The sequence below is a fragment of the Podarcis cretensis genome (assembly GCF_951804945.1).
Source record: "Podarcis cretensis genome assembly, chromosome: 5".
Lineage (NCBI taxonomy): Eukaryota > Metazoa > Chordata > Lepidosauria > Squamata > Lacertidae > Podarcis > Podarcis cretensis.
The window spans coordinates 11,685,001-11,699,414 of record NC_137174.1 but is presented as its reverse complement, the minus strand read 5'-3'; the positions used below and the strand labels follow the sequence as shown (position 1 = coordinate 11,699,414).

Sequence of the window (14,414 nt, the reverse complement as noted above, 5' to 3'; positions counted from 1 at the left end):
TTGGGTCTCCAGCTGTTTTTGGACTACAATTCCCATCATCTTTGAGCACTGGTCTTGCCAGCTAGGGATGATGGGAGTTGTAGTCCAAAAACAGCTGGAGGCTCAAGTTTGGGAAACCCTGCATTATAAGCGTTTGCGCATGATTCAATAGTGTACTGTACAACATAGAAATTCCACAAAGGTGACCAACCTTTCATTATGAGCATATCTTTGAGTACCCCTTCCATCTACCATAGTTTGGTAACTTACTCTGACTTTGGGTGCAGCAGCTCTGAACTTCACATAAAATAACGTGAAGGCATTGTCTGAATTTGGTACAGCTGAAGGGTCCTGAAAGAAAAGAGAGAGAAAGAAATGTCATTCGCAATATGAGCTTACTAAACAATAAACTATTACACAGTGACTGCAAAAACTCCTTACACTGTAAAGGTAAAGGTAAAGGGACCCCTGACCATTAGGTCCAGTCGTGACCAACTCTGGGGTTGCAGCGCTCATCTCGCTTTATTGGCCAAGGGAGCCGGCGTACAGCTTCCGGGTCATGTGGCCAGCATGACTAAGCCGCTTCTGGCAAACCAAAGCAGCACATGGAAATGCCATTTACCTTCCCATTGGAGCAGTACCTATTTATCTACTTGCACTTCGTGCTTTTGAATTGCTAGGTTGGCAGGAGCAGGGACCGAGCAATGGGAGCTCACCCCGTCGCGGGGATTTGAACCGCCAACCTTCTGATCGGCAAGTCCTGGGCTCTGTGGTTTAACCCACAGCGCCACCCGGGTCCTTCCATACACTGTACTGCCATGCATATGAAGTAGTAAACTGTGTGCCCAAGGAAAATATAGGTGGCATGCAGACCTCTTCTAGGCAGCCTCCCCAGCCAGGTTTAATTTGTGAAATTCGCATCCTTCTCGTTTGGGAAATTCACAGCCATTCCAGGCAGCTGAGCAGTGAATGACCTCAATGTGGAAGCCCAGTTAAAGTATTAGCATATTCCCCCTAGGCTGATCAGAAGCTGAGGTGCCTTCTCCATTGTACAATTCTCTCCTGGTCAAAGAAAATACATACAAATTCTCCCTTTTGCATATCTTCTACAGTCCTGCCACCTCTCTCTCCCTAAAATAGGTTTGTTGACATTCTAATGAGTCACCCCAAACTCTTACAGCCTGCAAGATTGCATCTTCACCGGATTCATGGAATCATAGAATCTTTAAAGAGTTGGAAGGGATCCCGAGGGTCATCTAGTCCAGTGTTTCCCAACCTTGGGCCTCCAGCTGTTTTTGGACTACAACTCCCATCAACCTTAGCTAGCAAGACCAGTGGTCAGGGATGATGGGAATTGTAGTCCGAAAACAGCTGGAGGCCCAAGGTTGGGAAACACTGATCTAGTCCAACCCCCTACAATGCAGGAATCTCAGCTAAAGCATCCATGACAGATGGCCATCCAACATCTGCTGAAGGAAGGGGACTCCACAACCTTTCATGTTCAACGGATTGTTGAGGAACAAACACATTGTTCAAGTTATTTACACACCACAGAAGTCCATACATCATACAAGTGTGTGTTGGATAAGACAACTATTAAATTTGCCAAACACCCAACATGCTGTTTCAGAATGTAAAAGTGCAGTGAAGAATCACAATAAGAAAGGTAAATTATTTGGGAGATATTCCCAAGATATTTTAGTTCAAAAGAAACACCTACTCATTATTGGTTCTTCCAACTTACCCTTTTAATGAACTGGTTTGTGAGGTTTTGTAGTGTATTCACAGTGTATGTTTTCATGAGGTGCATAGCTCTTGAAAGACATTGTTTGGACTTTGCAAAATACACAGGATAATCCCTAAAGTTTGGCTGGAAAATAAGAAAAAAATAACATTTTAAGCAAAAGCTAAGAAAAAGTGAATTGGAATGGACACAATACATCTTCATCTTTGAACTGAACAAGGTTATTTCTGTCTTGCACTAAATGCACATGTTTTAAGATTCGGGAATAACACTATTTATCCCAGGAAAAAGCAAACACTCTTGTATCAGCAGACTTGGTGTCCCAAAAGAAAAGAGATGGACTGAAAGGGAATGATATGAAGCACACTGCCTTGAAATATGCAACGGAATGAGGATCAAACGCAGATCCTTTTAGGAAACTAACCACTAAGGCTGGCAGAGGTTTGTGCGAAGAAGTTAATAAGTCCACATTCTATACCAAGGGAATTGTATTCAGAAGTTGTGTGATTGTGCTAGGGGGATGTAGAGGAGGGGAAAGAAGAGAAGAAATGTTTGTTAATTCCTCCTCCTTCTCCTTTCTATAGCCTATCTCATGAAAAGCTGCTCTGAATGTTGGGGAAACCTCTGTAACAGCATGGGAGATGGCATTGGGATTTACAGAGGAATTAGGAATTAGAATACCCGCTGGGGCAAAGTCACTTCCATCTACAGAATGAAGTGTAGGGATTTAATCCATAAGGATTGTCACAGAAAGCATGAGGTCCCTTTTCCAGTTCTGTCACTGGATTTCCTCAATTTAAAAACCCATGGGAAACAGAATTGTGCACCACGAAGTAATGTAAACAGGGACAAAAAAACTGAGCCCAACTTACATGCGATGAAATATATGCAATACAATCATCAAGTTTAGCCAGCATAGGGATGAAACCATCACTGTTTACTGACAATGTAGGGGAATTCAGTTTCTTGAAGAGAGAAAAATAACATGTGATATAAGTATCAGTAAGAAAAACAACAAAAGAAATCTGTATTCAGTACTATTCATTACAAGTCTTCCAATAATTAAAAGAACAATCAAGGAAACTAACATTAAGGACAAGTATTTCATCCAGTCATGTCCCATGCCTCAAGTGATGAACATCTGAGTGGCTGCATGTTCTCCACCCCTGATATATAGGGTTAGATTCAGAGTTAGAAATCAGAAATCAATGAGACTTAGGTTAGGTAAAGGTAAAGGTACCCCTGCCCGTACGGGCCAGTCTTGACAGACTCTGGGGTTGTGCGCCCATCTCACTTAAGAGGCCAGGGGCCAGCGCTGTCCGGAGACACTTCCGGGTCACGTGGCCAGCGTGACATCGCTGCTCTGGCGAGCCAGAGCCGCACACGGAAACGCCGTTTACCTTCCCGCTGGTAAGCGGTCCCTATTTATCTACTTGCACCCGGAGGTGCTTTCGAACTGCTAGGTTGGCAGGCGCTGGGACCGAGCAGCGGGAGCGCACCCCGCCGCAGGGATTCGAACCGCCGACCTTTCGATCGGCAAGCCCTAGGCGCTGAGGCTTTAACCCACAGCGCCACCTGCGTCCCACGAGACTTAGGTTAGTCATGACTAATTTAAGTCCAATTGATTTCAGTGGGTCTACTATAAATATGGCTAAGGCTCGTGTCACACTTTAAACCAAACCATGGTTTAGTGCAGACATAGGCAAACTCCAGCCCTCCAGATGTTTGGGACTACAATTCCCATCATCCCTGACCACTGGTCCTGTTAGCTAGGGATGATGGGAATTGTAGTCCCAAACATCTGGATGGCTGGAGTTTGCCTATGCCTGGTTTAGTGTAAGTGTATGAGTCCAGTCCAACTGCTGCTGCACTTCCATGAGCTAAGCCATGGTTTGGCTTTGCATTATTGTTCGAGCCAGAGCTTATTGTTTGTCTTTTTGTTAGTTACAGCTTGTGGTTTGTCTGCAGTGAGACAAATCATGACCTCAGGTTGGGGTAAGGTTTTTCCCCCAAGTGAAAAGAACACTCTATTGCTGTCAGCCCACTCTGCACATTCAAGCTAAGGTACGGGTTGGTGTAACATTATTCCAAGATGCAACCCATAATATTTTTCTCTTTAAACATCCTCAGAATAAGTTTCTTCTCATCAGCCCATGGAACATAAATGCACTTCAAAATTATTTTCCTCAAATATCACCCAGGATGCTCTATATTAATACTCTCAAACTGCAGCAACCAAAAGTTCAATGAACATGGCAAACGGTGCCCAGAGTTGGGAACCTTAACTAGTTCCTTACTATTTATACTCATCAATATCTGCTTACTTACTGTAAATTGGTTTAAAATGTTTTAAGTAAGCATTTTCCTATGCGGAATTTTCTGAACTTTCAACATAATTGTCTTTTGGCATAGTCACAGCATCAAGAAACATGAATAATGGTGGACCATTCAATAAATTGCAGTAAATTTATAGCCCCATCACATACTGATCATTCATTGCATGTAACTGTATGCATATTTTATATTTGATTTCACCCTCATAACATGAGAGAGTGACTGGTTTAGGGTCAGCCACTGAGCTTTAATCTGAGTGGCGATCCAAACCTTGGTTTCACTGGCCCCAGTTGACACTCAACTCACTGCTATTAACTTCGGTTGCTGCATTTCCTGAAGTAATATAATTATTTGTAATTGTATTATGATTAAACAACCTTCAGTCCCATTCTATAGGTTATCATTACAGTGGTACCTCAGGTTAAGTACTTAATTCGTTCCGGAGGTCCGTTCTTAACCTGAAACTGTTCTTAACCTGAAGCACCACTTTAGCTAATGGGGCCTCCCACTGCCGCTCTATTTCTGGGTTAGCGGAGTCTGTAACCTGAAGCGTATGTAACCTGAGGTACCACTGTATTAATGTTCTTATTGAAATGAGTCAGTTATTCTATAATGCCCTGGCCAAAGAATCTGCACTTGACAACAGTTGGGCCTAATAAACAACATTTCTCCAGTGCCCCATGGAAATTTCCTCCTTCCTTATTTTTGAAGACCAAACATAGACAGAGGCTTAAAACCACTTTAACAGAACAATCTTATGCATGCTCACGTAGAATAAAGTTCGGTTCAATTCCATGTACACTTACTCCAGAGTTTTACAGGATTTTAACATAAGAATGATAATTACTAATCAGAGCATGCGACTCTTTAAAGAGTCTCTAGAAAGACATGACTCTAAAGTGGAAAAAGTTTTTTGGTCTTTTTGTGTGTGTTTCAAAACAATTACTTACCGTATTAATATTTTCCAATTCATTAAAATATGACAGTTTCTGCTGGATATTTTCTGCCAGGTCCACAAGCTCTGACTGTTCAAGGAGAAATATAAATTATTTTTAGAGGCAGGTAAAAACATGGAGATACACTGTATGTCAGGCGAGGACAACCTGTGGGCTGATTATACTAAAACAATTACATACGTTTTGTTACATTTTACTTGCATATAAAGGTATAAGGTGAACTTGGTGAATCAACTATTTCTATTAGAATACGCTTACATCTGAAGCCATTTGCTACAATGGGCATTCATATATTTAGGTTAGAAAGCATAAATTGAGTTTAAAACCTGGAACTTTAGGTCAGACCTTTTTCTGGTCCAATTTAAGGCTGATATCACCCTATTAAAAAAGTTACTCTCTGCCAGGATATAATCCGTTCTAGAAAAGGTCTTCTTGCCACACATCCCTTGTTTCCTTTACAACTTGTTATCATAGGAATTGTAAAGACTAAGAACTGTTCACTGTCTGCTTTTTTCCTCTTCCCTCCCCATCATTTTTCCTCTTATGTATCATGCCTTTTGGCTAAATGTGTTTAGCCTTTTGGGCTAAAGAGCAGGATAAAAAAGCTTGCAATAAATAAATAAACAATGCAGCTACAGATGCATAGGAAGCGGAAGTGTTTTTCTAACTAAGTATGAATTTACCTGCTCTTTCAATAGCTGTTCGCAGGCTTCATGCAGCGTTCCTGTCTTGGTGGAAACAAAGAGATATTGCTTCTGTAATGACTCCAAGTGCTCAAGGGCACTGTTGACGTCACTCAAGATAGCATCGCATTGCTCCTCAAATCCAGACAAGTAAGCTCTTGTCTGCCTAGAGAAATCAGAACACAACAGTTACATATAGGCACACATTTATCCTTTGAACTGATAGAAAGATTCAGGATAATAGCACGGGCAACCTGTGTAGCTGAACCTATACTCTGCAGACAAGCTTCCGAGTGTTCAGGTTAACGAGTGGCTATCTAAGCTATCTAACCTTATGCGCAGAAACCGGTCAACATCTGCTGGAAGCCAACACATAGCTTATTACAATCAAGGCCTGGCAGAACATACATTACATAAGAATACCAAACTCCTTTTCAACTTCTATACTTGAAGACCATGTACTTCATGGTATACCATGTACTTCATGGTATATAGAACAATTCAGGACAAAATACGTAGTTGGGGTATTGCTCTGGAGAGCCTCAAAGTATTTGATGAAAACTACATACACCAAACAATTAAGCAGTGGTGTTATGACCACGAAAAACAGTGTTTGTCTCCTCACACTCCGTGACCCTGTTCTCCGGAGGCCCTAGGGATAACTATTTCTTATGGATTTTGTGCCAATTACCTAAAAGACCTACTAATCCCTTCCCAACGAAGAGCTTTTGTGCTTTCCCCTCTGCAGTAACCACAGGTAAAGGTAAAGGGACCCCTGACCGCTAGGTCCAGTCGTGACCGACTCTGGGGTTGCAGCGCTCATCTTGCTTTAGTGGCCGAGGGAGCCAGCGTACAGCTTCCGGGTCATGTGGCCAGCATGACTAAGCCGCTTCTGGCGAACCAGAGCAGCGCGCGGAAACGCCGTTTACCTTCCCGCCAGAGCGGTACCTATTTATCTACTTGCAGTTTGACGTGCTTTCGAACTGCTAGGTTGGCAGGAGCAGGGACCGAGCAACGGGAGCCCACCCCGTCACGGGGATTCGAACCGCTGACCTTCTGATCGGCAAGTCCTAGGCTCTGTGGTTTAACCAACAGCGCCACCCGTGTCCCATGACCACAGGTAGATACTCACAAATTCCTTATCAAGTCCGCCTGTGTGCCTGCAATCAGGGAGTACCAGATTCACTGGACCATATTCTTTTGGACTGCCCTTTGCACAGCAAACTCCACAAACAGATGCTGAGCAAGAAGTTAGACCTGCGACCCACGGCTCTGAGAAAGCCAAACGAGGTTCCTCCTAGCGGATAGGGACAAGGAAGTTACTGCCTCAGTGGCAGTAATTTCCATTTTACCCAGAAGGCTTCTTAATGAATCATCCCTCTAGGGAATAGACAGGGTGAAGCAGAACAACCAAGTGCATTGTGACCCTCGACAGCCTCATTCCTGTCCCTTTTAAATTTATCCCACTGATTTGAAATGTCTTAACTTGTAATTCCAATAAATGTATTTGTATTGTATTGTGTGGAACAGGAGGAGGATGATAACGAAGGCATAAAAGGTAAAGGTAAAGGTACCCCTGCCCATACGGGCATAGCACACACCAAAAGCACACAGGCAAGGCAGGACATTCTCATAGGATGTTTGGCAAGTTGCCACTGTTGGATGCTATGCCTTGATATTCACAATGCAACCAGTGGGGTGGGGAGGCATATATACCTGTATTTAGCCCCTTCATCTTGATCCATCTGCGTATGGAGCTGATCAAACCATGAGAAGAACTAGAGCAAAGAAGGGAAGAGATTACTTAGGATGCTCTGGGAGAACGGCATCAATGGCATTTGGGCTGATGAAATGGGCATATTAGGAAATATAATCCAGTGTATTGCAACAGTAGCACTAGTGGTAGAGAGAGGAGTCACTGGGTGATTCCTGTCCATGCTTCCTTACTGGACGGCAGAATTCAGAAGGTCTATTCCTAAGGTTAAAAAGTCCCTCCCAATTCTATGATTCATTCCTTTGCAATTACACAGAGGGGATAATAAAATGCTCTATTTAAAAAATAAAATAAAAGCAACTGTTGGACAAAAAAGGAGTTCCGCAGTGTTCCCATCACCAGCCACTCTCACCCAGCCCACTTCTCCTTTAGAATCTGACAACCTGTACAATGTCACCAAGTTAAGCATTATGGTCCAGCTTCTCTTCCTGGCCATGAGTTGCCAAGTACAGGCACCTCTGAATAGGGAGAGGGACACAGACAGGCCTCAGAGAAGGAAGATTAAAGCAGACATGCACAAGCATCTAAAGACAAAAGCCCAGCCAGAATTTTTGCCTATGTATTAAATAACATCACATTTAACACCTTACGTTTTGCATTTGGGATAAAAGAAGGCTTGATTTTTATGTTTTGTTTCACCTGCTGTGCTGTTTCGATTCTTTCATTTTCCATACGCAACATGGAAAACCCTTTCAAGAGGATGTCCTCTGTGGATTCTGGCACTGTTGCTGTCAATGTTACGGTTAATGATTGCTGACCAAGACTGCTAAAATCTTCAATAGGAAGCTAGACACATATAAAAAATAAAAATGAATGAGTTGAATGCCTTAAACTGTTGTTTTAAAACTAGTTTCTTCATTACTTACTTCCCCCCATTGAATGTTATAACACACAGTATCCTTCATTCAAAACCGGATCAGAATGCTATTATGTCAAAATTGTTCATTTAAACAGAAACAAATGCAACAGGTAGCTTTTACACCCTTTTCTTTTCTTTTCTTTTCTTTTCTTTTCTTTACTTTACTTTACTTTACTTTACTTTACTTTACTTTACTTTACAACTGGGTGCATCTGGAGTTCTGTAGCTCTGTTGTGCTCCACTGGAAGTTCCACTGGAACTCCAAAGCTGCAGTTTAACTTATTGATCTGTAAGCTAATATAATATACTCTGTACTGGTGTCCAAAATCATAAACAGCTGGTGGTAGAGAGAGGAGTCACTGGGCCATTCCTGGTGTGGGGGCCACCCCTGTCCATGCTTCCTAACTGGATGGCATGGCAACATGGGACAGTCAGAATTCCACTTGGAAGAGGACACGCCTGCCAACATTTCTGCAGGATGCGCTTAGTACAGATTTATGAATGAGCACCCCAACTGAGGGATGCGGGTGGCGCTGTGGTCTAAACCACAAAGCCTAGGCCCTAGGGCTTGCCAATCAGAAGGTCGGCGGTTCGAATCCCCACGACGGAGTGAGCTCCCGTTGCTCGGTCCCTGCTCCTTGCCAACCTAACAGTTCGAAAGCATGTCAAAGTACAAGTAGATAAATAGGTACCACTCTGGCGGGAAGGTAAACAGCGTTTCCGTGTGCTGCTCTGGTTCGCCAGCAGTGGCTTAGTCATGCTGACCGCATGACCCGGAAGCCGTACACCAGCTCCCTCAGCCAGTAAAGCGAGATGAGCGCCGCAACCCCAAACAATTCTAAATCCAGAGTTATGATTAAAGCATTCTTTGAAATGTGGGGCAATTTTTAATGGAGGTGTTCATCACCTCTATGCACAGCCCGAATTGTAAGGTGATCAGGAGCGAATCAGGTGAGGTTTTCACATACCCGAATCAGATTGTGCCATTAATGGGATGTTGAGTCACAACTCCCTAAAGTCCAGAGCTGTTCTACAGACTTGGGTGCTGCAAAATGCTGCATTTTGCCAGTTAAAATAAAACAAAACCTAGCTCAGGGACCTTTACCTGGGAACACATGGAATAAATGTATTTGGGATCAGGCTGCAAATCAATTAATATGGAAGATAGGCAGCTCTGACTGAAAGCTGTTGGAGCCCCTTACACTAACATGTCACAAAGACATACAAGCCATCACGAATATCATCTCTGTTGCTGCACATCTAGTCACCAAACTCTGGCACTTTATTCTCACAGTTGTGAATAGCATGCACCTTCAGATCAAGGACACTGACATGGCGACTTGCATAGCTCCACCATATGCCAAACAATTTCCATGGCTGACTTGGAGCAATGCTTTCTCAGCTGCTCTCCCCAAAAAAACTCTCCTCTGCCCTTGATACACTGATGGCATCTTTGGCATCCTGAAGCCACAGACAAGAGGCAGTGGAGAAGCTCTACCAGGACTTTAACAACTGACACTCTCCATCAGTGTTGGATTTACGTATAGTGGTACCTCGGGTTAAGAACTTAATTCGTTCTGGAGGTCCATTCTTTACCTGAAACCGTTCTTAACCTGAGGTACCACTTTAGCTAATGGGGCCTCCCACTGCTGCCGTGCGATTTCTGTTCCCATCCTGAAGCAAAGTTCTTAACCTGAGGTACTATTTCTGGGTTAGCGGAGTCTGTAACCTGAAGCGTCTGTATCCTGAAGCGTCTGTAACCCGAGAAACCACTGTATAAGCTAAGCAAGCTGTAGCTTAGGGCCCCTCTCTTGCCCCCCCCCCCAAAAAACCTGGATGCACATATCCAAAATATAAGATAAAAAACAAATACAGTGGTACCTCGGGTTACATACACTTCAGGTTACATACGCTTCAGGTTACAGACTCCGCTAACCCAGAAATAGTGCTTCAGGTTAAGAACTTTGCTTCAGGATAAGAACAGAAATCGTGCTCTGGCGGCACGGCGGCAGCAGGAGGCCCCATTAGCTAAAGTGGTGCTTCAGGTTAAGAACAGTTTCAGGTTAAGAACGGACCTCTGGAACGAATTAAGTACTTAACCCGAGGTACCACTGTAAAATAAAGCCTACATATCACAACAGTGGCAAATGGCCTTAGATACCCATTAGGTCCATAAATTACCATATAACATATATTCAACACAAAAAACAGCGACAATTTGTTGTTGACAAAGGACAGCTGGACATATAAAGGGCCCCATTACCTTCAGTACCTTAGGGCCTCATCAAACCTAAATCCGGCCCTGCTCTCCACCCCATTGATCTGAATCTAGAGCAGTCCACAAAGCAAGCACAGTGGTGCCCCGCAAGACGAATGCCTCGCAAGACGGAAAACCCGCTAGACGAAAGGGTTTTCCGTTTTGGAGGCACTTCGCAAAACGAATTTCCCTATGGGCTTGCTTCGCAAGATGAAAATGTCTTGCAAGTTCCTGCGGGTTTTTTCCCCTCCCCCCCTTTTTCTAAGCCGCTAAGCCGCTTATCAGCTGATCCGCTAAGCTGCTAAGAGCTGCTAATAGCGCTAATCCGCTAAGCCGTCAATGGGCTTGCTTCGCAAGACAAAAAAAAACGCTAGACGAAGAGACTCACGGAACGGATTAATTTCGTCTTGCGAGGCACCACTGTATCCTCTCTGGACCCTACTAGGCAACTACATAATGAACATAGAAGCACCACTTAACGTTGGAAAACTAGGGGCTGCTACGCGCTTCCAACTTCCACCCAGAACACATCACAAAAACCATTGTCTACAGCCAAACCTTGAGATACAACAGGCTCTGTTCTGATCTGTCAGACCGAGACTCCCTATTAAAGGATTTACACCACACATTTCTACCAAACACAGCCAATGACCTGACAAAGCAGATCAAAAAGGCCAGACTGATACCCAGGAATAACCTGCTACAGGTCCAGAAAAGAAAGCGACAGATCATTACTTGCTGGCTACCTGCATCTCCTAGTTAAAACCACTCCAACATATCATCAAGGACCTACATATCCAGGACAGTGAAATGCCCCTCTCAAAGGCCTTGGGTAGTAGGCCTGCTCTTGCTAACAGACAGCCTAGGCAGTTAACTAAAACCACTTATCACCAGCAACAACAGCAAACACCACATCTACTCTCATAGCACTATTAAAAAGTTAAAGGGACCCCTGACCATTAGGTCCAATTGTGGACAACTCTGGGGTTGCAGCGCTCATCTTGCTTTATTGGCCGAGGGAGCCAGCGTACAGCTTCCGGGTCATGTGGCCAGCATGACTAAGCCGTTTCTGGCGAACCACAGAAGCACACGGAAACGCTGTTTACCTTCCCGCCGGAGCGGTACCTATTTATCTACTTGCACTTTGACGTGCTTTTGAACTGCTAGGTTGGCAGGAGATGGGGAAGAAATGGGAGCTCACCCCATCGCGGGGATTCGAACTGCTAACCTTCTGATCGGCAAGTCCTAGGCTCTGTGGTTTAACCCACAGCGCCACCCGCGTCCCGATAACACTATTACAGAACTAATAAAGTCAGCCACAACATCAGCGTTTCATGCACTTGCATGTCTCCCAATGCAACAAAAACGATCATCTGTCAGTAATGCTCTTTTGCATTACTAAGACAAACAGACTAGTCTCTGCACACAGAAGAATCAATGGGCACGAATTGAAAGCAGGAGATCTATCATGGCATTTTGGTCCAAATAGAGGTAAGGTTTGCTGTTCCACCACTCCTGCTAATTCACTAAGCAAGGATGAGGATGTTTCTACACGGACCTCACTCCAGGTATCTGATGAAGTGGTTTAGTCCACAAAAGTGTATGACGTAATAAATTTTGTAAGACTTCTAGGTACCCAAGACTTTGGTTCTTTTTACCTTGCTAACACTGTAAATCACTTGGAGACATAAGTATGTGCCTGAAAAAATGCTGGAACCCACTCTAGGCTCCTGGGAAACAGTGGACTATAAAGTAAACAAGCGACACAACACAGCCATCCCTACAGCCTTCCTATCTGTAATATTTGCAACCATACCTTCCTCCAAGGAGCTCATGGTGGTGTATATGAATTTGAACCATTTTTATTCTCACAACAACTTTGTGAGGTAGGTTAGGTTGAGAGTGTATTACTTGCTCAGTACACAAAACAATGCATAAATTCCTTTTGCTTTTTAGAAAAAGTGGCACCTGGATTCTGAGCAGAAAAGCAGCAGAGGCAAGAGTAGAGGCTAACCTTTTCTCCACCGGCAGTTTTTCCCTGCTCCACGTTGCCGGATGTATGCATCTGAGGGCAGGTCCTTTTTTTTTGGCAGGGTGCCCACACTTCACTATTTTTCTATATACTTCTAAACACAGATAAATAAATACCAGCCCTGCAGGGCTTACAAAGACGTTTTTTCTATCAAACTCCTCTGTTCAAAATTTCAAAAAATTTGAGAGGGGGAGTGAGAGAGAGAATGAATTTTAATTCTATTCATGTTTAATTGTTTTTAATTATTGAGTCCCCTCCTCCAATGCTTCTCGCTATTCTTTAGCTATTTCTTATTTTATTATTGAGTCCCTCTCAGGCTCATCACATCTCACAGCCTGAGAGGGGAGGACCAGATCTTGCAGTATGAGCTGACTGGACCCTCTTCAAAGAACTCTCCCTAACTGGTGTTCAGCTTAGCATTTATTCTCAGGACACCAAAGAATAGCAATTGGCTGGGGAATTAGCAAGTGAGGTCAGAGCGGCAAAAGACAAGCACCATCCCTATAATGCACAGCAAATGTACTGGATACATAAATTGTTCAGACTGTGGCAGGAATCCAGCTGTAGCAGCTGTAGAAGAAGAAGAGAACAGGGGGTGAAGAAGGAGCTATGGGTGGAGGGCAGGGTGGATAAAAATCAATGATTTTTTAAAAATTAAATTGGATTTTTAAAATAAAATGCTATTGGAGGAAAAATCTTTCTAAAGATAGTTTTCTATTTAAGTTACTTTATAGTCCAAAGGCTATTCATCAGGAAATGAGGATTTGTTTTAAGTTTTTCATGTGTGCTAAAACTCAGGCTACGTTTTTTGTTTTTGTTTAAATGCATCAGTTAACAAACATGGATACACATGCTATAATGTTATTGCTTTAGTTAAATAAATTGTTTAAATTGTTATTAAGGAAATAACACCCTTCCAATAAAGTACAGCAGAAAAGTTGCCCAAATATAAACAGTTAACTTATTAAACCTCACAATAATTTCATAATTATCTGTCTATGTATTTCTAATAGTATGATCAAATGAGTAATTTTTGAAATAACTGTAAAAACAACTCTGAAAATTTATTATTCCAAAAATTAAACCTACATCTGGTTATGAATATTAAGATCATACCAGCAAGAATGAGACTTTCTGTAAAAAATATACGTATGTGATTTAAATCAAGTCTTACTGACGAGTGATTTAAATTTTGATTTAAATCTATTTGATTTAAATCAAATCCACCCTGGTGGAGAGAAACCCTCCCATCCTCTGGACCCCCTGGGAAACTCAACAAACCTGCTGCACCTGGAAGTGTGGAGAGTGCAACTGAATGGGACACAGCTGCGAGCAGCCGGAGGAAGGACCAGCCACCTTGGGCCTGCCCATAAAAAGTAAGGCTAGAGTGAGAGGAACTTTTCTCATTGTAAGATTTCTGTGGGTGAGCTGGAGGGTGTGTCAGAAGGAAAGTGAAGTGATGTTGATTTATAGATATTAGTAACTTTGTATTGTATTGTATTGGGACGCAGGTGGCGCTGTGGGTTAAAGCCTCAGCGCCTAGGGCTTGCCGATCGAAAGGTCGGCGGTTCGAATCCCTGCGGCGGGGTGCGCTCCCGCTGCTCGGTCCCAGCGCCTGCCAACCTAGCAGTTCGAAAGCACCTCCGGGTGCAAGTAGATAAATAGGGACCGCTTACCAGCGGGAAGGTAAACGGCGTTTCCGTGTGCGGCTCTGGCTCGCCAGATGCAGCTTTGTCACGCTGGCCACGTGACCCGGAAGTGTCTCCGGACAGCGCTGGCCCCTGGCCTCTTAAGTG

The 14,414-nt window shown here is 43.5% G+C and overlaps 1 protein-coding gene across 1 annotated transcript in view; it reads right to left on the bottom strand.

Annotated features, from left to right (window-relative positions):
- Window positions 1-14,414, bottom strand: part of COG3 (component of oligomeric golgi complex 3) — a 50,258-nt gene that overhangs the window by 33,308 nt on the left and 2,536 nt on the right. Inside the window, exons 2-8 of the mRNA XM_079975170.1 lie at window positions 8,110-8,256; window positions 7,413-7,474; window positions 5,697-5,862; window positions 5,008-5,082; window positions 2,596-2,688; window positions 1,724-1,849; window positions 250-330 (exon numbers count right to left, since the gene is read on the bottom strand). Of these exons, the coding sequence (XP_079831296.1) occupies window positions 250-330; window positions 1,724-1,849; window positions 2,596-2,688; window positions 5,008-5,082; window positions 5,697-5,862; window positions 7,413-7,474; window positions 8,110-8,256 (750 nt within the window). The remainder of the gene's footprint in view (window positions 1-249; window positions 331-1,723; window positions 1,850-2,595; window positions 2,689-5,007; window positions 5,083-5,696; window positions 5,863-7,412; window positions 7,475-8,109; window positions 8,257-14,414) is intronic.